General features: G+C 54.8%; 2 protein-coding genes and 1 long non-coding RNA gene across 5 annotated transcripts in view; 2 read left to right on the top strand and 1 right to left on the bottom strand.

Moving 5' to 3' along the window:
* Positions 1-3321: 3321 nt before the first annotated feature.
* LOC111770845 (uncharacterized) lies at positions 3322-6199 on the top strand. Its single transcript, XR_011432791.1, has 3 exons — positions 3322-3494; positions 4361-4440; positions 5299-6199. It is a non-coding gene; the product is annotated as an uncharacterized lncRNA (long non-coding RNA).
* Positions 6200-7602: 1403 nt separating this feature from the next.
* Positions 7603-25127, top strand: part of TSPEAR (thrombospondin type laminin G domain and EAR repeats) — a 172012-nt gene continuing 154487 nt past the window's right edge. The window contains exon 1 of one of the 3 annotated variants that reach the window (XM_070252468.1): positions 7603-8376. In XM_070252468.1, the coding sequence (XP_070108569.1) occupies positions 8292-8376 (85 nt within the window). In that variant the 5' untranslated portion in view covers positions 7603-8291. Of the gene's footprint in view, positions 8377-13573; positions 13829-25127 lie in introns of those variants that run through there. The other 2 variants (XM_023630287.2, XR_011432999.1) reach the window with 2 other exon arrangements.
* LOC106782617 (keratin-associated protein 10-1) lies at positions 16211-18587 on the bottom strand. The gene has a single exon (XM_023630290.2). It carries the CDS (start codon positions 17668-17670, stop codon positions 16558-16560), a length of 1113 nt encoding a protein of 370 aa, XP_023486058.1. The 5' UTR covers positions 17671-18587; the 3' UTR covers positions 16211-16557.

The raw sequence follows: 25127 nt of genomic DNA, 5'->3' as shown, positions 1-25127 counted from the left end.
CACGGATCTCACACTTTCTTCTCTCCCGGTAGCTCTTTCTGGAGGCGTCACACGTCAGCAGCTTCCCCTTCCCAGCTCCCAAGGTCCCTGTGGCAGGGAGGGTGGCGTCCCTTCTCTCCAGACCCCTTCCTACACAGGCGCCCAGGATACGCCCAGCCCCAGCGAGGCTCTGTGCTCTGCCGGCGGCGAGCGCGGCTGGGGCGCACCCGGGCGCAGACCGGCCCCGGCCCCGCAGATTGCCCCAGATCCCACAAGCGCGGGCGGGCAGGCCTCGTTCATCTTCATCCCGCTTCGGGGCGCTTGGGCGAGCGCTGGCAGAGAGCGGGTGCGTCCCGTCGGTCTCCCCAGAGCCTGGCCTCCTCGTTGCATCCCTGAGTCTGCAGGGAACCGGCAGAGGGATGGCGCTCCGCCGGGTCCCCGGGTGCAGGGCGGAGGTGCGCGCCTCCCCTCCGGGACTCCGGGTGATTCACATCAAACAGTGGGCGCCTTTGTTCTTGCCGGCTCTGCGTGCGCACGCGGGGCTTTCTTGCTCCTCGGCGGCCTCGAGGCGTGAGCACGCCCGTGGTCGCCCGGCGGGGCCACGCTAATTACAGCTCTGCCTGCTCCCGCCCTCCGCGCCTTTGAAGTGGGTGCCGCTGCCCCGCCGGCCTCGCACCCCGGTAATTGCAGCTTCCCTCCAGGGCCGGCTGCAAGTTTCCCTTGGTCTTTTCAGCAGGTTGTTGGAGGAAATTACAATGCAGCTCCCAGTAGAAGGTAAAACCTATGCTTTTATCGGGTTTAGATTAATGTGGGTTAATCTGTAAAGAATTTTAAGAACATGCTTTGTGTGGTAAGGATGGGCTTTGCCTGGAGGCGGGAACTGGTGTCCTGGGCAAGTTGAAAATGACAGGCTTGGTGAACCAGGCAGAGGAAGCAGCCTGGTGGCCTCAGCACCGAGGCTGAGGCGGTGCCCTCTGTGGTGCCTGGGAGCAAACCTGCCCCACATTCCTCATCCTGCCTTTAGAGCATTGTAGTCAAGAATAGCACCAAGCAGAAAGCCCTCACTAGTTCGCCGTTTTTGCATCTGCTCCCTTTTTTATAACTAGTTAATTAACTTGAGTGATTAAAGTCATTCGGCTTTTGGTTTTTTTAAATAAGCCAAAAACCAATTAATGGGGGGAAAAGGAGGGAAATGTTTCCTTCTAACCGCCCCCCTCTTTGGTTCTCTGTAAGAAAACATAATGGGTGAGGCCTTTAGAGATGACCACTGCGGCAGTAAATGTGCTTCTAGAAATCATTATTTGGGGTAAGGACAGAGAGTTGTGGTGCTGAGAAAAGTAATAAATAGAAATTCAGTATGGCTTCCCCTGGCCGTGCTCCTAGTAACAATGAGTTGCCTTCCTTCTTTCTGGAATGGATGGCTTCCCTCAGCCCTGTCTACATCTGCTCTCCACACTCTTACATGAGACCCACTGTGAGCAAACCTGGCTGAGCCCAGAACCTTCAAAGGAAAACTCCCAGGGCCCTCCTTGAACCACAAATATGACACAATTTACTGAACCCTTGGACAGGGTTTATCTGGGTGGAGTCCATACTAAAGAATCTCTTAGAAGCTTATGGGATGTTATTAGAGGTCAGAAGAGTGTAGAAACAGTAAATAAATGCCTAAGGCCTGTCATAACCTACTTAGGGAATAGAGGGGCCCCCTGAAAACAGATCCTACCATCTGAATCCACGTAAATGGATCCCATTGAAATTCCGTAGAAGTGGTTTCCAGACTTAAATTTTAATTTAGAAGAATCTTTCTCTCCTAGAGTGACATTGCCTGGAACTTCAATTTCTAAGAATAATAAAAGCAGAACTCCCCCGTTTGCAGAGAGGCCAGGAGCCGGGAGCCTCACCTTCTCAGCTCAGATTCCTCCCCCTCCTCCTCCCCTCTCCTCTTCTTCCTTCTCCTTCCTTTCCTCTTCCTCCTCAACCTCAGCTCTCCCCTCCCCACCCTAGGGTGTGCCTTGGAAGACAATTTAAGAAGCATTGCCTTAGGTGTAGTTAGCTTCTCCGGAGAAACGGATATATATACATATACATATGGAGAGAGATAGAGAGAGAGTTTAAAGAATTGGCTCATGGGACCATGGAGGCTAGCAAGTCCAAAAAGTCGAAAGTCGGCCAAGTGGGCTGCAGGCTGGAGACCCAAGAAAGAATTGACACCGCATCTCAAATCTGAATGCAGACTTCTGGCAGAGTTCCTTCCTCCTGGAAGGAACCTAGTCTTTTTCTTAGAGACCTTCAACCAACTGGATGAGGCTCACTCACATTAGGGCAGATCCAAATGCTAATCTCATGTTAAAAATGCCTTCACAAAAATATCCAGACCTGTTTGACCAAATATCTGACTACTGCGGCCCAGTCAAACTGACACATAAAATTAACCATCACACTAGCGAACTTCAGAGCGTCATTCATTACCCAAATGAGGGCACTTTCTCCCAGAACATTTCCTGACAATAGTCAAAGTATTCTAGACCGTGGAAAAGCATGGGAAGCACCCCAATTAATTTTATAAAGCTAGCATAACCTTAGTATCAACCCACAGTCAGGATAGGAAGTTTATTAATTCATTACAGATTATTGAATGCTGTGTACAAGGGTGAGTCCAAAGAGGCATGGTCTGGGCTTGTGGAGCTTCCAGTCTGGGGAGAAAGACAGACATCATGCAGAGGATCACCTGAGTGTGTGATCAAAAGCGCCCTGGAGGAGAGGCGCACTCCCCAGAGGAGTTAATTAGGCCAAGGAAGGAGGAGGGTGTCGGGGAGAAGGCCGAGCCTGGGAACAGGCCCAGTAGGAAGAGGTACATCCTGCATGGGGGTCTGAGACAAACCCCATAGGCTGGAGCCCAGAGGGAGGGCGTGTGTGTGGAGGGGTGAAACTGTAGCCGGGTGGTGGGCAAGGCCAAACCCCAGGGCCTTGTAGGCCACACCCTGAATGTTATCTTTATTCTGGAAACAACCTGAAGCCACTGAAGGGAAATCAGTCCGGCCAGGTTTGAATTCTGCAGAGACTGCTACGGGCAGGTACAGGAGGCCTGGAGGGGTGCCGGCCACAGCAGCGTGGAATGAAGGTGGCTGGACCAGAAAGGCAGAGGGGGCAGGGGGCAGACGTGTTTAAGGGTGAACTCAATGGGACTTCCTGAGGGAGGAGCCAAGAATGAGTTCCGGGTTTCTGGCCTGTATCCCTGGGAACGCTGGGACAGTGCCTTTGAGACACCCAGGAGGATGTCAGGTGGGTAGCTGCAAATAGAGCCTGGTGCTCGGCACAGAGGGGCAGACTGTGACACGTGTTTCTCTGCCTTATGCATCCAAGGAAACACTGGGACCCGAGGGGGCTGCCTGGAAAGAAAGCAAGGAGAAGAGAAGAATGTGAGTGTGAAAGCAAGTGTTGCAAATGAAACATCGGATCCAATCCAGCAGCATGTTAAAAGAAAAATGCACCATGACCGCTGAGCCTTACTCCAGGTGTGTAAGGATGGCTCAGCATCGAGAAAGAGACCCTTGTGATTAATTCCATTGACAAATTAAAATAGAAAACGTGAAATCCTATCATGTGCAAAAGCATTTGAGAAAATGCAGTGGCCATTCCTACTTTAAGTAAAAGAGGAAAAGAATAATTCTTTAATATGATGATGCTACCAAACCTCCCAGCCATTCCCACTGAAATCAGGAATGAGATGAGCCCACTGTCGTCCCCGTTTCCAACATTGTTTGGAAGGCTCTCGTTCATCCTATAAAATAAGAAAACAAAGTGGTACCCAAAGAAAAACAGAAGAGCCAAAATTATTTTTATTTGCAGACAATGTTTGTTTACTTAGAAAAACAAGAGACTCTAAAATCCCTTAGTAAATTTGAGGTTGCTAGATACAAGATAACTGGACAAAAAGAACCAATTTTCTTTCTACTAGTAGTAACCAATTACAAATGGAAATGAGAGATTATGTTCACAATGATGATAAAATTATAAGTAAATTTATAGGATATTTATAGGAACAACTTTATAGAAAAAGTGCAGGACCTCTAGAGTCAAAACTATAAGTTTTTTTTTTATGAACTTAATTCAAGATTGGAATAAACAGAGAGATCTACATGTCCCTGATTGGGAAGACTTCATGTCATGCAAATGCTCATTATTCTGAAATTATCTATACATTTATTACCATTCCTATAAGTATTGCTTTAATTTTTTTTTGCTTTTTTGTTTGATTTTGGTTTGGGAGGTGGTGATGAGAACCAATAGTTTTTGAAGTCCCTGTGGAAGAGCAAATATGTGAGAATTGCTAACACAATTTTGAAAAGGGGAAACTGGTGCGTATGTCCTTTATCTACAGATATGAACCCTGACTATATGCACTGAGATCAACGTAACGTACTGGCAAAGGAAACAGACAAAGAGATTAGCAGAATGGAGGTTAGTGGAATGGATCCAAGAGTCTGTAGGAGCCCAATTCATCACGCGTGTGGCAGGTGAGGGGGAAAGCAGAGGTATGTAATCAATGGAGCATTCATAACAGCTTTCTGGAAACAGAGTTCAGCTCACTGCATTCCACATATCCGAGATCACACTCCAGATGGGGCAGAAGTAAACAAACATGCAACAGGACAGCAGAGAAATGTAAAGATTGTCTTTAAAGACCCGTAAGTGTTAAGGAAAATGTTGCTGACTAAATAAAATACCTGGCAAAAGATAAAAGCATCAAAAAGTATGTTAAAAAAAAAAAAACCAAAAACATTTAAACCAAAGTATCAAGAAAGAAGTGGTAGGGAGGAAATATTAGTGGCAGCCCTTTCTCAGAAGAAAGGTGGATGGCCTAGCCTACTATCCAAAGAGCTCTCACTCTCCCATTCAATAACCCTAAGAGACCTCTCTTACGGAATCCCTCTCCACATGGAATTCCAGCTGCGCGTCCTGGAGACAACAGCCTCTTGTGCCTCTCCAGGAGCAGTGGGCCCCCGGCGCTGGCTGGCCCTCCTTGTCCAGGCTGCCAAGAATTCAGAAGTCTTTCTAGACTCCCTGTCACATGTCAAGTGCTCTCTTCTGTTCCCCAGAGACCTTTTCAAACATCCTTAGAATAGTGGTCATTAAACACCAAGTTATGGTATATTGTGGAGGAATTTTGTGTCTTTAAATTATTGAAAAGCACTGAGGTTCCACAGTCTGCCTGAGTGACAGGTTAGTTTAATAGAGCCCCAAACTCGGGGAACTGGATGGCATCAGCGTTGTATTTTTGTCTCATGGAGTTCTCCTTTCAAATTTCTCCTTTCCCAGCCACTTCTCCTCACTTCCCTGGAGAGAGCGTCCTTCCCGGGAAGCCCAGGGCGGCCCGCTTGTGGTGTTCGCGTCGGTGGACTCAGTGAAATAAGCGGAGTTGTCAGCAGGGTCGACGCAGGCCTCCTGTGTGTCGCTGCAGTGGACAAAGGGGAGCAACGGTCTGCCCCCGAGTTAAACGGGGTGTGTCTGCGGAGCGTCTCAGGAGATTTTCTCTATTTTCGTTTGGAGGCAGACCCAGGACGGGCTGGCGGGCCGGCCTGAAACTCCAGGGCTGGTGGGGCCTGTGTCTTGCTAACAACTGGGGGTTTTCCCAGCCTGCATTCCGGGAGTGAAGTCCCGACTCTGTGAGGTTCGGGCAGGCTCTGAACAAACCCCGAAAGAGCTCTGATCTCTGGTCTTGTGGCAGGGACATGCTTGTTCTTTACACATGCGTCTGTCTTAGTGGGTCTTTGGGACACGTCCCCATGACTTTAGTGCGTGTGACGTGGGGAGAAGGATTTCCATGGCAAATGAGCTCGGAGAAAACTGGGGGAGAAAGCTGTAGGCCCGATTCCTCGCTGCTGTTGCCTCAGGGGCTTCAGTGTGGGTGTGCTGGTGTGTCCCCCAGGGAGGGGACGTCCTCCCTCTGCTCACTGTGCATCTCAGAGTGCGTGTGCCCAGGACATGTGTGGAGAGAGGCTGCTTCCTGTCAGTTATATCATCATTTAATTTACAGGGTGTCCCCAGGTGCAGGTCTTACAGGGCCGGTCTATAGATGTGGAAGTGAAATTCAGAGCACTTAAGTGGCTTGTCCAGGGTCATAAGGGGACCAGTCTAGAGAAGGAAATTCTGACCTTTTTTGTGCATTCGGTCACATGTTTCTGTAGTTTTGAATACAAGCAAGGTTTCCACTGATTAACCCTGGTTTGTCATCGAGCATATTATGGGTATTACTGGATCAAATGTAATAGAAGGTACATGTGATTTCAATTCTTCAGATCTGGTTGTTATAAAACGACACATGATTTCATTTTTATCAACCAGTTAAAGGTCAGCAAGAGACCTAGGGTCAGAGGTCAACAGTCATGTGGCAAGGTCAGCAGGAATCACAGTGACACTGCCTGGGTTTTTGTCCCTACACAGGTGCCACCTGCCCATCCTGTGGGGAGTCACCCGCCCTCCTGACCTGCCCCTGCCCCTCCCAGGGCCTCTGGCCCACAGAGTGCTCACCAGTTGGAAAGAAGGGAGGAAAGCTCCATGTATTCCATTTACACAGCTGTCCTTCCTTTCACCCACTGGTGGTGAGGAGTTGTACCGTGCACATGAACGTTTCACAGCCCCCGAGATCCAGTGAGGTCAGAAAGTCTCTGTCCTACACCGTGTGCTGGCCGCGCCGGGCTGACACAGGAGCCTGGGGGGTGAGGAGGCCCACCGCATGGGTTCGCCTGGCGCTCCGAATGGGGCTGTATGACCCCAGGTAACTGACCCAGTGACTAGCGCAGAAGCCATTGATCGGTTAGTATCTGTGGGAGATGTATATATGTCTATATCGACAGACAGACAGACAGAGACAGAGACAGAGAGAAAGAAAAGGAATCTCTTCAGTCACAGGGGTGCTTTTACGGACAGAGCCTTTGACTCACCCTCTCTTACCTTCCCACCTCTCTCTCTCTGTCTCTCTTTGTCTCTGTCACTCTCTCTGTCTCTGTCTCCCTCCCTCTCTTTCTGTCTCCCTCTGTCTTTCCCTGTTCTCTCTCTCTGTCTCTCTCTGTCTCTCTTTGTCTCTGTCTCTCTCTGTCTCTCCCTCCCCCTCCCGCCCTCCCCCACAACAAGCCCTAAACCCAGGGTCCCTGCTCGTCACAAGCACCTTCTGTGTCAGACCAGCTGCTGCCCAGACCTCAGAGCTGGGGCTTCCCCCGGGGGAACTCGGAAATCACAGTCATAACACCGTCGTTCTGAAATGAGGACAAATGTGCATTTTAGGAGCCTATGAAAGGGGTCCTCCTGACCCAGGGAGAGCTACCCATGAGGGACCACGATGCCAGGGGTCTCCATCCAAGGGCATAAAGCGGGCACGGGACGCCCTCGGAGCTCTCTCCCAGCAGGTCCTGTGCGCTGTAGGGAGGGGCTGGCAGGCAGGGTGTGCTAAAAAAGAATAATGGCACTTAGGAGCCATCCTGCCTGGAGCAGCGCTTCACCTTAACTGCAGTTTGGGAGGGCAGACTGAGTGACCCTGGGCCTTGAGGACATGGACCAGCTGTGGGCACGCAGGCGCAGCCGAGGGGCGCGAGCTCCCCTCCCCGGGGCGACGCTTCTCCTCTGTCTTCTCATTAGCTGTTTCCTTGAAGGACTGACTTCCCTCCGCAGGGAAATTCCTGAAACCCAACAGTTGACAAACCCACACACCCTCGGGAGGGCTGGGCACCAGATAAAAGCCCTCTGCGGTAGCCGACTCCTCCTGGGGACAGCCATTGCCGAGCTTGGGGACCGCCGCTGCCGCCGGGTGCCCAGCAGAGCACGGGGACCTGCGCCCAGAGCCTCGGGGCACACACCCTCGGGGATCTGCTCCTCGGCAGCTGGTGGCCGGCCTCGCGGTCCTAAAAGGCAGGCAGTGCCGGAGTCTACCCCGAGGAAAACAGGTTCTCTGAGTTTTTCTGGTTTGCTCTCAGCTCTCCACTGGACGATCTATTTCTGTCTTTCCTTCGGGAAAAATGCGCTTTGACAATGACTAATCGCAGCCGTGCGGAGATTTTATCAGCTGTCACCTGCACAGCAGGACCCAAGCCCGTGCGGAAATGAGCAGATAGCCAGGCAGCCGCAGCCCCGACCTGCCAGCACACCTGCCTCCCCTGGCAGAGCCGCTAGAAGCTTTCCTGCTGTGGGCCGTGGGCATGTGGCCATCACAGTGACCGCCCTGGGGCCCCGAGGCAGACCCAGGTGTCTGAGGAGCAGCTGCCTCCCCGTGGGCCGAGTGTGGAGCCCCTGGATGGAGCTTGGGACCCCAGCCCCTCATGTCTGTCCTGCTGACGCTGTGTGTCGCACTCCTGCCCCTGGCGACCCCAGGCCGAGGTGCCCAGCAATGGGAGCCCTGCACAGGTAATGGGGTGACACGGGGACAGGGGCGGGGCACCGTGCCAGGAGCCGGGAGGGTGTCGTGCGCGTTGAATGCTGCTTTCTATTGCCGATTCAAGGCCACTGGGGGTCCAGTTGCTTTAGGAGCGCCAGCAGGTAGCACCCTGGGGAGAAGGGCAGAGGTGGGCCCGTGGCGGCAGAGATTAGAGGGAACAGCTTGGCGGTCACAATAGAAACGCGGTTCCTTAAAATGCTAAGAGGGCGGGGAGAGTTTCAAAGAGTTAACCAGCTGCCGCCTGAAGCCCTTCACACGCGTTTACCTGCTTTGCCTCTGGGAAGGAAGGAAGGCGCAGAGGCAGGTCCCCCATTCCCTCTCTGGACAGAGAACCCCAGGTCTGCACTCAGCAAAGCACAGGGCCCCCCAGGCCTGATAGTTCTGTCCCAGAGAAGCAAGAAAGGTGGGAACAGCCTCAAACACACCGACAGTGGAGCCAAGAGCAGGGCCCTTCGGGGTCAGCCCCCACCCGAGGGGAGAGTGCCACTGGGGACAGAAGGGAAGCCGAGGGGAGATGCTGCCCCCCTCCTTTTTAGAAAGGCCATGTGGATTTGCTAATGACCATGACATTATCATACCTTTCTGGAGTTCCCACCTAGAGATTTTATTTATCGAACCTCACCTTAAAAAGCATACTGACGGGAAGGAGACCTGGCCGATAGAAGCCGGTTTCAGGACGTGAGCGAGCGGTGCAGCACACATGGCCTCGGCAAGAGGTCGGGCGGTGTGGGTGTCGGAGGTGCTGGGGTGGTTTGCTCTGTGGATCTGGTTTTATTTGTGAGTTACTCATCCTGGGTCCCTGGAATCCTCTGAAGTCCCCTCCATGTATGGTTCTTGGCTCTGGTGGCACTTGGTTCCCAGTGACGTGACCAGGAGATGACCAATGATGACCCAAGTTTGGAACACTGACCTGGGAGGGGTTCTGTAAAGGTCCCCAGCCCCCGGGGAACAGCCAGGGCAGAATGGGGGGAGGTGAGCAGGCCCTGGGGGGCTGGAGCAGCCACCATGTGGGAATGTCGGGGGAGCGCCTGCTCCTTGTCTCCGGGGGCTGCTGCACCTGCCTGTGGGGACTGCCTGGGGACGAATGATTTTACAAACAGTACAAGAGCCAAGTCCATCTGCGGCCAAGCAAAATCCCCTGGATTGCCGTGCTTCCTTCCCTGACAAAGGCCAACACTTGGAGTCCGGGGTGCACGGCAGGAGGACCCCATGCGGCACCGGAGCCCACCGTAATCCTGAGCGCACGGCAGTCTCCGTGGTGGGAGATGAGTCACTGACATGTATCTTCATGTTCCCCTTAGCACTGGGAACAGAATCAATCTGCATAAAATAATAATAAAGGTGATTTATAAAGCCCGCCCCCTCTCCCCTGAAGGCGTGTTGCAAATAGTTAAAAGATGACCCAGTTATAAATACCGAGAACTGGGGGGGAAAGATAAAAGTCAAGTCAATAATATTGCACTGAATTTGGACCGCTCCCAAGACACTTGCATAAAGCCGACTCAGGGTGTCAAACAGTTAACAAGGTCACTTTGATTCCATCCAGTTCTGAAAAGCACACGAATTTCCAGTGTGGGGCTGTGTGTGTGGGGAGGTTGGCTCCACTTTCCTTTAGGCCTTGTTTGTGGGTCTGCGCTGCTGTGTATGTGAAGTGCCAGGGGCCCAGGCTTTGAAGTCCTGGCCCCCGAGCCTGTGACTGCTGACAACATCACCCTGGAGCAGTGATTGGTGGCGAGCAGGCTGTTTGCAACGCAGCTGTTGAGGTGCCCCTTGGCGCCACCCCCCTTTCTCATGAGGGCATCGTGCTTGGGAGAGGGGGCCCCTTTGATTGGCAGCAGCATCCCATCTCTCTCTGTCCTGTGTACAGACTCGCTCCGTGCTATTAGGTTGCAAATAACTCACTGTAGGGCTGAGGGAACCTTACAGTCGGCTGGGATTTTTGGGAGTCCCGGACCGGGCAGGGCAGTAGAGGGAAGAAAATCTGTCTCTTTATAGCTGCACCTTAGAAGGAGTTAACTCATGGGCAATGGCGGGGCGGCCAGAGTGGTCCAGGAGCTAGAGAACAGAAGGGATGATGGCTCAAGGGGACTGCATGTCTGTAGGGCTGGTAGGGCTTCAAGTTCAGCGTCCAGGAGGCCTGGGGAGGGACAGTCCTGGAGGCCTGGGGGTTGGAGGGAGGGCCTTGTCTGGATATGTTGCGGCCACTTCTGCCCGGCTTTCTTAAGAGCGGGACAGCAGCTGTGTCCTGGCCAGCTGAAGTGGGCGGGGGAGCTGGCAGTGCTCGTGGGAAGCTGTAATAGTCAGGATCACGCAGGTGGCAGGTTGCAGACGGAAGAGCGGCTCACCAGGTGACTAGCATGTGGGTGAGCAGCAGCTGACCAGTGCCCTTCTCTAAGAGGTGTCTGCGGACACCTCCTCCAGGTAGGGGGTGTGGCCAGTTGTGCTGATGGGAAAATAGGGGTTAAATGTCTGCCCAGTGTCTGGCATGGACCCTCCAATGAGGGATGGGCCAGGGGGTGGTGCTGGCCCTTCTGCGCAGGTGCGTCTGAGGATGGGTCAGGTCTGAGAGAGCCTCAGCCGAGCCAGAGAGATGAGCCCTACAGGCGGTCAGTATGAACCATGCTGCCGGGGCTTGGAGCAGCCTCGGCAGGAGGGTGGCAGGGGCTTTGCAGCAGAGTGGCTGGGGGCTGAGGGTGTGAGTGGGGTGTGTGGGGTGGGCTCCTGCTGGGTGAGTGTGGCAGGCAGGATTTTAAGGCGAGATGCCTCTTTATGAGCTGTTGGCTTCCCTGACCCCAGGTGCCAGGCTTCTGTTCCTTGGGCCTCTCAGCCACTCCACCGAGCTGGGCCCAGCCACCTCAGGACAAAGAGGTTGAAATATGACTGCTAAGATCTCCCAGCTCCTGCGAGAATCCTGTGACTCTGGGTTGCATGGTGTGTGGTGCCAGGGGAGTGGCTGGGGGTGTCCTGCGGGGAGACACCTGGGTGGGCTGTGTTCTAGATGTGGGCTCTCAATCAGGGAGTGAGCAGCAGCTGTGGTTGGGGGCGGGGGAGGTGCTGGGGCAAAATCCCTGTGGGCCGTCCCCAACTCAGCTTGTCCTGACCCAGCCTCGTCTTTACATGGACGGGGGCCAGGGCAGAGGGATTCTGTGGGAACCAGAATGGAGACAGCTGGACCCCAATGGGACGGGGTCACCGGTAGGCTCCAGAGGGGCTGGGCAGAGAGAAGAGGTGGGGTGAGGCCTGGGAGGCACAACTGTCACCTGCTGCTGGGCGTCAGGATAACAGCCTTCGGATGTATCTCCGGATTGTGCCCGAGAGTGTCGACCGCTAACTCTGGGGAGGGTCAGACGTGGGCTCCACACCCAGGGCTTAGGGCCTTGGTGAGGCGTCAGGACTAACCCACATGGCACCCCTCCATTTCCCACTCCTCCCTCCTTCATTCGCTCAATACCCCTGCAAGGAAGGCACCGCGCCCACCGCTGGGGACGCAGCACAGGCAGTGTGGTCCCTGCCTGCTTGGAGCTCGCACTGCAGTCAAATCACAGCTGTGTGGTGGGCAGTGAGGGCCCCGGCAGGCTGTGACCTCCCCTAGGCGGGAGGGATCCAGGAGGGCCATTGAGGTGGAAAGTTCAGGGAGCCAGAGCCTCCAGGGCAAAGACATGGGCAGCGCGGGGGCCGTGTGCAGGAGTTGGTGGGTGGTCAGACCTCGGGGGCTGGGGGCAGGAGGGCTGTGTGCATCCCCGGAGCTAGAGAAAGTACTCAGGAAACGATGAGAACAGATTTCCATGTTCAAAGCTGGCCGGGGTGTGAAGGCCACCGGGAGGCCGCCCAGCAGAGGCAGCTGGCCTCCTTTGCAACTGCGGGGCCAGGAAGCTCCTCAGGCCAGGCTTCCACAGCGGTTCCTTCCTGGTGGTTCAAATGGACGGACCGCCCGTAAAGCCTGTGAGGCGGCTGAGAAGCCTGTTTGAGTGTGTCCCTGTCAGCCGTCCTTTGTCCACGTGGGCACGGCTTCCCACTCCATCCTTGGGTGCTGGGGGCACAAGGCTGAATCTGAGGCTGAGCCTCATGAGACCAGCCTCCTCTGAGCTCCACACCCCTAGGTGACCCCTCACACCGCACTGGGACGTCGGGGATGTCGTGGGGGGACAGAGGCAGAAAGGCCCGCCTCACTGGCTTGAGTGATTTTGCAGGGCTGGGCTGTTGGCAACTGGGATGCCAACCACAGCACAGCCTGCCAAGCGGTGCCATGTCCACACCCGGGATTCAAACCGGTGAACCCTGGCAGCGGAAGCAGAACGTGGGAACTTAACCGTGCCACCAGGCCGGCCCCGGAATATTCCTTTTTATAATGTAACCATACACTATATGCTGCTTCTATGGTTTTAATCTTTAAGAGTTAATCATGGATTTCCTGGCAGCCGTTTTCCAGGATAAAATCTAGGAAGCCACCAACGCAGGCTTCTGGGTCTGGGCTGGGTTTCCAGCTGGACCCCCACCGGCCCCTGCAGCGCGGAAGACCCTCCCTCAGCCTGGACCTCGCAGCATTCCGTTCCTGGTCCCCCCTGCCTCCCCCTGTCCTCTGCTCCCCTACCCCATCCTCCCGGATGGATCCTGAATTCCCTGCTTGGAGGAGACCTCCCCCTTCTCTCCGAATCCTGAGAGTCTGGGGGAGCGTCGGGGGTCGTGGTCCTCAGCTGTTACCCTCCCCCTCCTAATCTTGCATCTGCGCCTGAAGGAGCACCCTGGGCCCGGGCGGGGGGCTCACAACCCCTCCTCACCCCGCACCCGACGTGAAAGCCCGGTGTCTGTGTCCTCGGAGGGGCTCGGGGCTCCAAGGTGGGACTCCATCTGTTAACGGCTCACTCTTCATCCCACCCCCAGTCCGGGGGCCGCGCCGCCGCCGAAGCCCAGAGAGCTTTGCCCTGGGGTGGGGACTTTGTGGGGGTCTCAGGCGAATCCAGTCTACCCAGCATCTCTGGCCACTTCAGTGGAACTTGGCCCGCCGCTGGGAGGTGGAAAAGGAGAGGAAACGCCGACCTTGCTTCCAAGGTGACCCCAGGGTCGGTTTGCAGCCGGGCGAGCCCCCACCGCCCCCGCTCCGGCCGCGGGCGATGGAAGGGGAAGGGCGGGGCGACCCCGAGGGCTGGAGCTGCCCGCTTCTGGGAGGGCGAGAAACAACGGACCGCCGGCTCTTCCCGGGCCCTCACCCTGGGCCTCGCCGCGCACCTGCAGGACGGGACCGTGTGCGGCCTGGGGGGACCACCGCCGGGGAGCGCGCAGGACGTGCGGGCGCGGGCCGAGCGCGGGGTGGCCGAGGGGAAGGCAGTGAGTGTGCGCGCGCGTGTGCGTGTGCCAATACGCGTGAGTGTGTGTGCACGCACGCGCCGCTGAGGAGAGACCGGTGCGTACCCACCCACCCAGGTAGGAAACCGTTTCGTCTCCTCGTCTTTGCGGCCGCGTGCGTCCCCGCGGTCTGCACGGGGCCCGCTGCGCCGCTGGCACAGCGAGGTCGCCGTCGTCCGCCACGGGCGGCTCAGGTCCGGGTGCGCGAGGAGCGCGCGCCGGGCTCTCGGGTCCGCGGGCGCCGGGCTCGGGTGCAGCCAGTGGGGACGGGGCTCGGGGACACCCTGCGCTCGGGACCGCGACCCTGCCCGGACGCCTCGCCCCGTGTGTGACACGTCTGGGGGTCGGGGGCGGAGCTTGGGGCGCACCGCGGAGGGGTCACCAGTGTTGGACGACCCCGCGGGACGGAATGCAACAGCGTTCAGGGGCGTCCGCAATTCGGGTCTTTTCTGGTTAACCCGGGCATTCTTCGCCGCGCGCGCGCTTTCCGACGCAGCGGGCCCCGTCCGGTAGGGGTGGAAGTCAGGGGCCGGGAACTGGGGCGGGCCCCGCCGACCCGGCCGCAGCAGCTCCGCAGGCAGGGATGGGCTCCGCGGCGTCCGCAGCGCCGGGCCTGAGCCCCGTGGAGCCGCCGGCAGCCTCGCGCCCCATCGCGGCTGCGCGGGGACGTCCTGCCCCATACGCGGGGGGCTCCTCAATCAGTGCCGTGACGAAAAAGTGCGCATCTCACCACATCGTTTGTTTTAAAAACATTTTGGTGACTGTAGTTTCCCACAACGGTCTCCAACTCTGGAGTATTGTATTTTATGCATTTCAATACGTGTTTCTGAGCAAGGGCCTATGGGTTTTCACACAGGACGTTGGGGCTACCCCGTCCGCTAGTCTCTGGGTGGCCGTGAAGTTGGTCAGGAGGAGAGTACTAAAGGCACAGAGGGGGCCTGCGGTGGCCAGAGACCCAGGGAATTCCCTGGCGGCCTATGACACCTGGGGAATTGACTTCACACACCCTCTCTTCCATAGTTGGGACCCAGGAGGGAGGGGCGGGTCCCTCAGGAGAGGGGGAGGGCGGGGACCTCAGGGGAAGCAGGGGTCAGGACTCCCACCTGCCTCCACAGCCCCAGAATGTAGCAGGAAGGACTGGGGGGGGGGGGCGGTTAGTCTGTCTGCACCCGTATACGCCACCCAGTTCTTTTTTTTTGAAGATTGGCCCTGAGCTAACATCTGTTGCCAATCTTCCTTTTTTTTTTTTTTTTTTCCCCTCTCCAAAGCCGCAGTTGTATATCCTACTCGTGGGTCTTTCTAGTTCTTCTATGTGGGATGCTGCCACAGCATGGCTGGATGACCAGTGCTAGGTCTGCGCCCAGGATCTGAACTAGCAAGACCCTGGGCCATGGAAGCGGGAGCGGGTGAACTTAACCACTCGGCAGGGGGGCAGTCCTGACACCACCAAATTCTAATTGCAGGAGGGTAGTCCTACTTTCCACTGACAGGTTCCCTGAAGACCCTCCCCCCACTTTTAGGGGGGTGGCACTGGAAAAGCTGACCCAGCTTGGGGAGTGTGGCCCAGGTTCTGCAGGGGAGCGGCTGAGGGGCAGGTGATCTCTTAGACCTGCTCTAAGGGGGGTGTTGACTGTTGACCTGCCTCCCTCAGGGGGTCGCCTTGCTGGATTTCATGGCCTCCTGGGAGGCATCAACAGCAGGGCAGGATCAAGAGCTAGGAGGTGGCACTGGTGGGGGTATGGAGGCAGGGGGCCCACAGGTTAGGAAGCAGCGCTGTCTGAGAGTGAAACCTGGGCGTGGGAAGCTCAGGGAAATTGGGGACCTGTCCAGACTGGCCCCAAGGGAAAATCCCCCAAGGGCAACAAGCCTGGGCCTCAGACCCCAGAGTGGGCCCTTGAAATCACCTACCCCCTGTCTTCTTCCCCTGACCTCTCCCACATCCAGGCTGGACCTGGGGCCGGGGAAGGGGTATTGTCATCGGCCTGCACGGGCACAGACAGACAGGGTTGGGACGTTTGAATAAAGGGCTAAGATTCAAGGGGAGATGGAGGGAAAGGCTCAGGAAGCTGGTGGTTGGCAGAAATGCTCCTCGTCAGCTGTGCCCCAGGGAGGCCCTAGACCAGCTGGTCTCCTGGCAACTAGGGCCGTGCCCTCTGGGTGTCGGCAGACTGATGGGGAAAGCCAGTTCTGGGGCGACAGGGCCCTCTTGCCACCAGACCTACTGGCCAAGTGCCTATTGGCTGCCTGAATCCTGGACAGGCAGCACAGCCACCCCAGAGCTGCCCGGAGATACAGATGCAGGAGCCAGGGGCCGCAGGACAACTGGGGTGGGCCTCAGATCTCAACGCCATTGGAAATGCTCCCAAGACATGGCTTATCTCCAAGGTTGCTGAGGCCAGGGGTACGTGGAGGGCTGGAAAAACGAAATGTAAAACTGGGCCGGGAGAGAGGACCAGCAGAGGCAAGGACGGCGAGTTTATTCATTCTGTTCAAGACACGTCCAAGGTGGGGAGGGCAAATGGCTTCCGGGTAGAGGGTAGAGGCCCCAGTAAGGCTATGGGGAAGGGCTGGGGCCCTGGCCATCAGAAACAACCAGGGAGCCACCAGTAATAGGGGAGGGCCGTCTCAGGTTCACCCGGGCCTGATGTGGAGGCTGCAGGCTGAACCCTGGTTGTTGGGGTCTGAGGTCAGCGAGCATTCACGCTTCGATGAGTGCTGAAGCTTGTGCTGGGGTTACATCCTGACAGAGGCAGTGGGAGAGGTGCGGTGTCCCATAGTGCCCGGCTGGCCCTGGAGGACGTGCCCAGTCAGTAGCAGGACTTCTGGGCCGAGGCGGGGCTGCAGCGGGCCACGCGGGAGCACGTGGGGCGGCAGAGCAGGGACACGCAGGAGGAGGGTTTGCACACAGGCCGGCAGAGCAGGGACACGCTGGAGGCCGGGCGGCAGCAGCTGGGCTGGCAGGAGGCAGGGCCGCAGCAGGAGGGCACGGGCACGCAGCAGGCGGGCCTGCACACGGGGCGGCAGATGAGGGACACGCAGGAGGAGGGTTTGCAGCAGGACGGGGGGCAGGGGCTGGGCTGGCAGCACGAGGGGGCTGGGCAGGGGGAGGCCTTGGAGCAGGCGGGTGTGCAGGAGACGGGCACGCAGCAGGCCTGCTGGCAGGGGGAGGAGGTGCAGCAGGACGGCTGGCAGCTAGACTGCTGGCAGCATGAGGAGTCTGAGCAGGGGGAGGCCCCAGAGCAAACGGGCACACAGCACACGGGCTTGCAGCAGACGGGGGTGCAGCAGACGGGCACGCAGCAGGCCTGCTGGCAGGGGGAGGAGGCGGAGCAGGAGGGCTGGCAGCTAGACTGCTGGCAGCACGAGGTGTCTGAGCAGGGGGAGGGCCCAGGGCAGACGGGCACACAGCACACAGGCTTGCAGCAGACGGGGGTGCAGGAGACGGGCACACAGCAGTCCTGCTGGCAGGGGGAGGAGGTGCAGCAGGAGGGCTGGCAGCTAGACTGCTGGCAGCATGAGGGGTCTGAGCAGGGGGAGGGCCCACAGCAGACGGGCACACAGCACACGGGCTTGCAGCAGACGGGGGTGCAGCAGACTGGCACGCAGCAGGCCTGCTGGCAGGGGGAGGAGGCACAGCAGGAGGGCTGGCAGCTAGACTGCTGGCAGCACGAGGGCGTGCAGGAGCTGGTGCAGGCTGCCTGGCAGGGGCTGTACACACAGCTGGCGGGGGTGCAGATGAGGCTCAAGCAGGGGGCCGGGACGCAGCAGCTGGGGGCGCAGCAGGGGGGCTCGCAGCAGCTCTCTGGGCCGTCGTCCACCTGCCAGGAGGAGTCGGGGCAGGAGTCCCAGGAACCGGGCTGGCAGACCCGGCTGCCATAGCTGAGGTCGCTGGAGCAGACGGACAGGGTGGAGGCGGCCATGGTGGGGCGGTGGGGCTGGAGGCGGGTGTGTGTGAGTGTATGTGTGTGTGTGCCGGAGAGGGTGGTTGAGGGTGTGTGAGCTGCCTGGGGTGCTTGGGGCTTATATACCCCTCAGGGGTGCATGTTGTCCATCGTGTGTTTCTAGAAGAGTCTATTTCCTTATTGTTGTTGGAGCAGGTCCCTGAGGACGCGCGTCCTGGATCCACAATGGGTAGGTAGCTCAGCTCATTAAACTCCCGAGAGGCTGAAGCCCAGGGGATGCAGGGAGCTGGGGGTGCCAGCACAGGGGGAGCATCGACCTGAGGGTGGACCCAAGGGGGCCAGTCGCTCCTGACGGCCCCTGTCTGAGCATCTTTCTGGGGCTTCTTCCTATCATTCCCCGTAGTTCTCAGCACTCAGTTGAATCATAGCGTATTTTGTTTTTCTTTTGTTATATCCTCTTTATTCTGGAGTGTAATCCTCTCCCGAATCCAGAGGCTAATGAATGGCTCGGGAGCTTTATTTATTTTTACGGTATTCCCCAACGCTTATATAATAGGTCTTGCTATGCCAGGAACTATTCCGAGCAGCTCTATGACGATTAACTCACTAACCCTCACAAGAACCTTGTGAGGTGGGTGCTGCTGTTATGCCCACTTTACAGATGGGGAAACTGAGGCACAACTGAGAACTCACCCCAGAGCCCTCGTGAGCAATCAGAAGACCCTGTATGGGAACCCCGATGGGCCTGTGTTCTTAACCATAAATTCTGCTGCCCCAGACAGCAGAGAGACACTAAAGTCAGTGAGAAATCTGGATTCTGTCCCGGGGCGGAGGGGGGAGGGCGGGCAGGATGAAGTTTGATCTAGAAACGGTGGCGTGAGATTTATGTGAAAATATAGGGTGGGTGCTCAAGCTAGGACTAGCTCTGAACAAGGCTCTGCGTCCCTCGAGGGAGAGGATTTGCATTTATTTACATGCAGGAATGCGGACACACGAGACTGAAGGGAAGCCACCCTTCGGAGGGGTCACTGGAGCGGCTGGAAGGTTTCCTTTTGGGAACTGGGTTGTTTTTAAGTTAAGAGCAAAGACATTCTACAGCCTTCTTTCTTGAGAACTCTGCGGCCCTGGGCTGGGGCTGGCCAGGAGGGGACTGAGAGTAAGGCAGGGCAGCTTGGCTGGACCCAAAGGGCCGGGGGAGCCTGACTCCCCCAGGCGGGGCGCGGGGAGACTCTGCGGTGAACAGCCCGATGGGCCGCGTTTGCCAGCGCCCGCGGTGTAAACGTTGTCCCCAGGGCCGGTTTCAAGCTCTCGGCGGTGGGACAAGCGGCTTGTGGAAGTCCCGAGTGTTGAGCACTTGGCTCTCATAAGCCGCGTAGCGGGCACACCACGGGGGCGCGGACTGGAGGAGAAAGGGACCCAGGAAAGGGGTCTCCGGTGGTGGGGGTCCTGGCTACCCCGAGGGAGTCTGAGCCAAGCTGGGGCATGGCCAACCGGGGTGTGACCTAGCCAGCACTGCCTGCTTTGTGCCAGAATCGCCCCGACCCGCACCCTGCAGCGGGCAGCGTGAGAAGAGGGGCCGGGCGGACGAGGCCCGGGGCCGGGCTCCGTGCTGGGAGGCGGCTCCGCGGCGGCGCTTCCAGCCCAGAGGCGAGCGTTGGGTCAGTCGGGGCGCAGGGGTCGAGGGAGGGACCCGAGGGTGCGAGCACCCAGCGGCTGCAGGAATGGGGGAGGGCCCCACTTGGATGGCGTCTCCGGGAACCAGGGAGGCTCCCAGGTCGCCAGCGGGCCCCATGGACGGGCGTGGGAGGGGGACGTCGAGGTGCCCCTCTTGGCCGACACAGGCACTGAGGACACGGAGGTGCTGGCCCCCGCGGGCCCACCTTTCCCACGCTGCTGCAGGACAGGCGCGCCCGGGGCTTGTCTGAAGGAACCGGCCCTCCCCGAGCCTGGAGGGTCCGCGCCCCCTCTTCCCAAAGGCGAGGACTCCGAAGGCCGAGTGTCCTCCCCAGGGCGGGCCCCCTGCCTGCCGCACCTCCCCAGGCCCGGCCAAGGCCAGGAGCCTTGTGCCCTCGCGGTGTGAGCAGATGCCACGATGAGCAGGGAAGCGTGGCATCTACCTGGCGCGGTCCTGCGCGCGGTGCCGGACAATTCACTCCGCGCCGCTGCGGCCGCTCTGCAGGCGCAGTGTCCTTCCTCGCTCCCTTCCCTCACCGCTTTCCTGTTCCACCTGCAGCCTCGAGTGTATATTTTTTTATTATAAGCACTCAACAGTTATGTGTTATTGTATTTATCATTATGTGTGTGTCAGAACAATATATTCTTCCATTGGATTTTCTTTAAACGTTTTTTTATTGCGGTAAAATATATGTAACATAAAATTTGCCGTTTCATCCATTTTTTAAATGTGCAGTTCAGTAGCGTTAATTCCGTTCACATTGTTGTGCAACCATCACCATCCTCCATCTCCAGAGCTTTCCATCTCCCCCAAAATGAAACTCAGTCCCCCTTATACACCAACTCCATCCCCTCTCCCCAGCCCCCGGACGCACCATTCTACTTCCTGTCTCTATGAATCTGACTGCTCTGGGGGCCTCGTGTAAGTGGAACCACACAGTGTTTGTCCTTTTGTGACTGGCTTATTTCACTCAGCATAATGTCGTCAAGGTCCATCCGTGTTGTAGCAGGGGTCAGAACTTCTTTCATTTTCATGGCAGAATAATATTCCATCGTGTAGATAAACCACATATTGTTTATCCATTCATCTGTTGATAGACACTTGGGTTGTTTCCACCTTTTGGCTCTTGTGAATAATGCTGCAAAGAACATTGGAGTCCCTTTTTTTTAGTTCTTTTGGGTCTACTTTTAGGCGTGCAATTGCTGGGTCATGTGGTAATTCTATGTTTAACTTTTTGTGGAACTACCAAAATATTTCCACAGTGGCTGCACTATTTTATATCCCTACTGGTAATGTTTCAGAGTTCTGATTTATCCACATCCTTGCCAATACTTATTTTCCTTTTTTTTTTTTAATTACAGCCATCCTAATAGGAGTGAAGTGGTATCTCATGGTGGTTTTGATTTGCATTTCCCTAGTGACTAATAATGTCGAGCACCTTTTCGTGTGCTTGTCGGCCATTTGGATATCTTCATTGGAGAAATATCCGTTCACGTCCGTTGCCCATGTTTCAGTTGGGTTGTTCATCTTTTTCTTGTTGAGTTGTGGGAGTTCTTTATATATTCTGGATATTAAACTCTCATCAGATATATGATTTGCAAATGTTTTCTCCCATTCTGTAAATTGTCTTTTCACTTTCTGGATAGCGTCCTTTGATTCACAGAAGTTTTTAATTTTGATGAAGTCCAATTTACTTTTTTCTTTTGTTGCTTGTGCTTTTGGTGTCATATCTAAGAAACACTTGTCAAATCCGAGGTCATGAACATGAAACATTCCCTGTATGTTTTCTTCTAAGACATTTTTGGTTTTGCTCTTACATTTAGGAGTTAATTTTTGTATATGGGGTGAGGTGGGAGTCCAAGTTCATTCTTTTGCATGAAGCACTTTGTGGAAAAGATGATTTTTTTCCCCTGTTGAATGGTCTTGGCACCCTCATCAAAAATCAATTGGCTATAAATGTATGGGTTTACTTCTGGACTCTCTTTTCTATTCCGTTAGTCTGCGTGTCTGTCCTTATGCCAGAACCACGCTGTTTCAATTACCGTAGGTTTGCAGTAAACTTTGAAATCAGGATGTGTGAACCCTCCAACTTTGTTGTCCTTTTCCAAGATTATTTTGCTACTCTAGGTCCCCGTCAATTCCATATGAATTAGAGGATCAGCTTTTTCATTGTTGGAGAAATGGCTGTTGGCGTTTTGATAAGGAGTGCATTGACTGTAGATCGCTTTGAGTAGCGTTGTCATCTTAACGATGCTGAGTCTTCCTGTTCGTGAACATGGAATGTCGTCCCATTCATTTTGGTCTTTAATTCCTTCAGCATGTTTCGCAGTTCTCAGCGCACAGTGTCTCGCCCCCTTGGTTGAATTCCTTCTTAGGTATTTTATTCTTTTGGATGTGATTGTGATCCTTGTTATTTCTGTAAGGTCCGTGGTAATATCTCTACTTCCATTTCTGAATTTAGTTATTTGCACCTTCTCTCTTTTTTCCTTGTTAGTAAATTTTATTGATTTTTTTCAAAGAATCAACCTTTGGTTTTGCTAATTCTCTCTGCTGTTTTTCTGTGTTCTATGTCATTTATTTCCACTCTTATCTTTATTATTTGGTTGGTTCCCCTGGTGGCCAGCTGCCATCCTTAGATGGAAGTCCAAAGTCACCTCATTAATACAATGAAAGACACCTTTATTGCTCTTGTCACTTAGGAAATTCCAAAGGTTTCAGGAACTCTGTGCCAGAAATGATGAAGACTAAACATATGCTTCTTGTTATAAATCACAGTATCACAATTTCCTTCCTTCTTGTAGCTTTGGGTTTAGTTTGCTCTTCTTTTCCTAGTTCCTCAAGGCATAAAGTTTGTTGATTCAAAATCTTTCCTCTCTTTCAACGTAGGCATTTACAGCCTTAAATTCTCCTCCAAGCTCTGCCTTGACTGCATCTTACAGGTTTTGATATGTTGTGTTTCAATTTTGATTCACCTCTAAGAATTTTCTAATTTCCCTGTGACTTCCTCTTTGACCCACACTTTTTTTTTTTCAAAGAGTATGTGGTTTAATTTCCACATATTTATGAATTTTCTAGTTTCTTTCTGTTACTGATGTCTAGTTTCATTCCATTGTGGTTGGGAAAGACCCTTTGTATGATTTCAATCTTATTAAATTCATCGTGGCTTGTTTTGTGGCCTAATGTGTGGTCTCTCCTGGAGAATGTCTCACGTGCCCTTGGGAAGAATGTTGTCCTGTGTGTGGCTGTGACTAGTTGCTCTGTAGGGTTGTTCAAGTTCTCTTCTTCCTATTGATCTTCTGTCTACATGTTCTATCCATTGTTGAAAATGGGGTACTAAAGTCTTCAACTGCTGTTGTAGAACTCCCTGCTTCTCCCTTCAATTCTGTCAGTGTTTGCTTCATGTATTTTGGGCCTCTGTTGTGCGGTGCATGTATGTTTATAATCGTGAGATCTTCTTGATGAATTGAATCTTTCCTCAATATATAATGTCCTTTCCTTGTGCGTTTTTGCAGTTGGTACCATACGGATGAAGAGGTCCTTGGTAAATATTACGTCTGTCAGTTTTTAGGGTCTTAGTGTATTGATGGGACCTTAAGCATTCTTGAAAAATAGGTTTATTATAGAGAAAGTCAGCTGTAAGTAATGGCTGGTTCATCATACTGTGTTAACAATTTTAAAACGTTAGAGACATAAGGTGAATGCCGTTCTTTCCTGTCACCTCTGCTCTCTGGTACCCAGTGATGTGCGTGCCAATTCCGTGATCTCTTGAAGCTTGGAGAAAGAGAGGGACTCAAAGAGACAAGGTTTTAAAACCACGTTCCGAGGAGACATATCAGAGGCCACCTAGGTAAGGATGTGTGTCAGTGAGAAAGGGAGAGAGGGGTGTGAGGGGGAGAGGTTTAATTTTCCATCCAAAGCAGGAATCCCATTTGTGGTTTCTATTTTTTTTATGAACGTTTTTATTATTTTTAACTACTTAGCTCCTAACCATTAATTTCAACTATCTTTTTGTTCATATTGTTGTGAAAAATTTCAAACATACCCAAAAAGTTAAAAGAATTAACGGGTGAGTATCCGTATATCCCCTCCCAGACTCTACCTCGAACTCTGTGCTTCATTTACTTTCTCAGATGATCTGCCCATCAAACACCCTCTAGCCACACTTCTTATTTTTTGACGAATTTCAAAGCAAGTTAGAAACAACAGTGCACATCACTCAAACACTTCAGGAAGCACGTCGTTAACTAGAGTTCAATATTTGTGTCCCAGTCTCCCCTCTTGCCCCACTGCTATCAGTTTCCCCCCACCCTTCAGAAGCAGCCGCTGTTCTGATGTTTTATAGTCATAGTTTGGTTCAGCTTGCCTTGGAACTTCATTTAGAGGGAGTCTGCGGCAGCCCCTCCTGCCTGGCCCCCTTCAGCAGCACCGTGTTTCTGAGATCCATTCATGCCGTTGCATGTGTGGGTAATGCGTCTTTTTATTGCTGATTTGTATTCCATCGTCTGACTATATCATGATTTGTTCATCCATTCCCCTGCTGATGGGCATGCGGGTTGATGCCAGTTTTTGTCTGTTATGAAGACAGTGGAATAAATGTGCCTTCTCTTCCAGCCTTCAGCACCCAGGAGCTGGGACAGCTGCCAGGGGCCCATGATGCTGCAGGTAGCTCTGCCTTTCAGGGAGCTCTTCTGTTGAGCCGAAATCTGCCTCCTGTCACCCTGGCTCCTTGATCCAGCCTTTGGGGCAACATAGAGTGAAGCTCCTCCACTCGAAAGCCCTTCAGAAAGTGGCAGGCAGCTGCAGTTGCTCAGGCTCCGCCCCCTCCTCCATCCGTCATTCCTCATTGGCTCAGTTTCCAGGCTCCCAAAGTCCTGGATAAAGATCCTCAGTTGAGACCATTGGGAAGGAACACCCTCTTTAATTTCAACAATCTGGGCCACCCCTTTGCCCAGAGGGGCTCCCCGACGTCCCGAGGGGCATGACTATCCCAGGAGAACCACCCTGGGACAGGAGCTCCACGCTGTCATTGGCTTGTCCAAGACAGCAAACTACAAGGAGAGACAGCTTCGGGGAAAATCACGAAGAAGAACGAACAGCTCTGGGGAGCAGAGGGATTTATTGTTTCTCAAGCACCAAGCTCTCATGGAGAAGGAAACTAAGGGGGTGATTCCAGCCCCTATGGCGTGTGGGTCCGTCATTGATCCCATAGTGAGATGTGCAGGCAGGATCTTGAAAATTAGACAAAGGGAAAGGCTTTCAGATCAATAGCAGAGAATTGATTTTCCAGATGATTTGTCAGCAGCACGAAGGGGTGCCACAGGGAACAGGTCTGCAGACCAGGGTAGGGCAGGACGGCTGGCAGCACCTGGAGGACTGGCAGGAGGGGGCCAGGTACACAATGGGCCTGCAGCTCACAGGCACACACACAGTGGGACTGCAGCTCACAGGTGCACAGCAGGCTACCTGGCAGGGGCTGGGCACACAGCAGGCCGGGCTACAGGAGGAGGCCTGGCCACAGGTCGTTGGGCAGCATGGGGACAGGCAGCCGCACGCCGACTGGCAGGAGGTGGCAGAGCCGCACACGGGCCGGCACAGCAGAGACACACAGGGGGCCGGCTGCCCGCAGGAGCTCCCGCAGACCGGGGGAGGACAGCAGGGGGCAGGGCAAGCTGGCTGGCAGCCTGTGGAGCAGCTGGTGTGGCACATGGTGGTGTGGGGCTGGGCTGGGGTCAGGGCAGAGGACGGGCTGGTCTGCAGGCTCCTGGCCCAGGGGGACCTTTATACCTGCGGGCTGTGGGCG

This window comes from Equus caballus, chromosome 26, assembly GCF_041296265.1.
Source record: "Equus caballus isolate H_3958 breed thoroughbred chromosome 26, TB-T2T, whole genome shotgun sequence".
Classification (NCBI taxonomy): Eukaryota; Metazoa; Chordata; class Mammalia; order Perissodactyla; family Equidae; genus Equus; species Equus caballus.
Note: the sequence above shows the minus strand (reverse complement) of the source record. Positions and strands in the feature narration are given on the sequence as shown.

What these genes read in the sequence shown, in the direction of transcription:
- LOC106782617 (XM_023630290.2), bottom strand. Translation starts at nt 17,670, where the DNA reads ATGGCCGCCTCCACCCTGTCCGTCTGCTCCAGCGACCTCAGCTATGGC.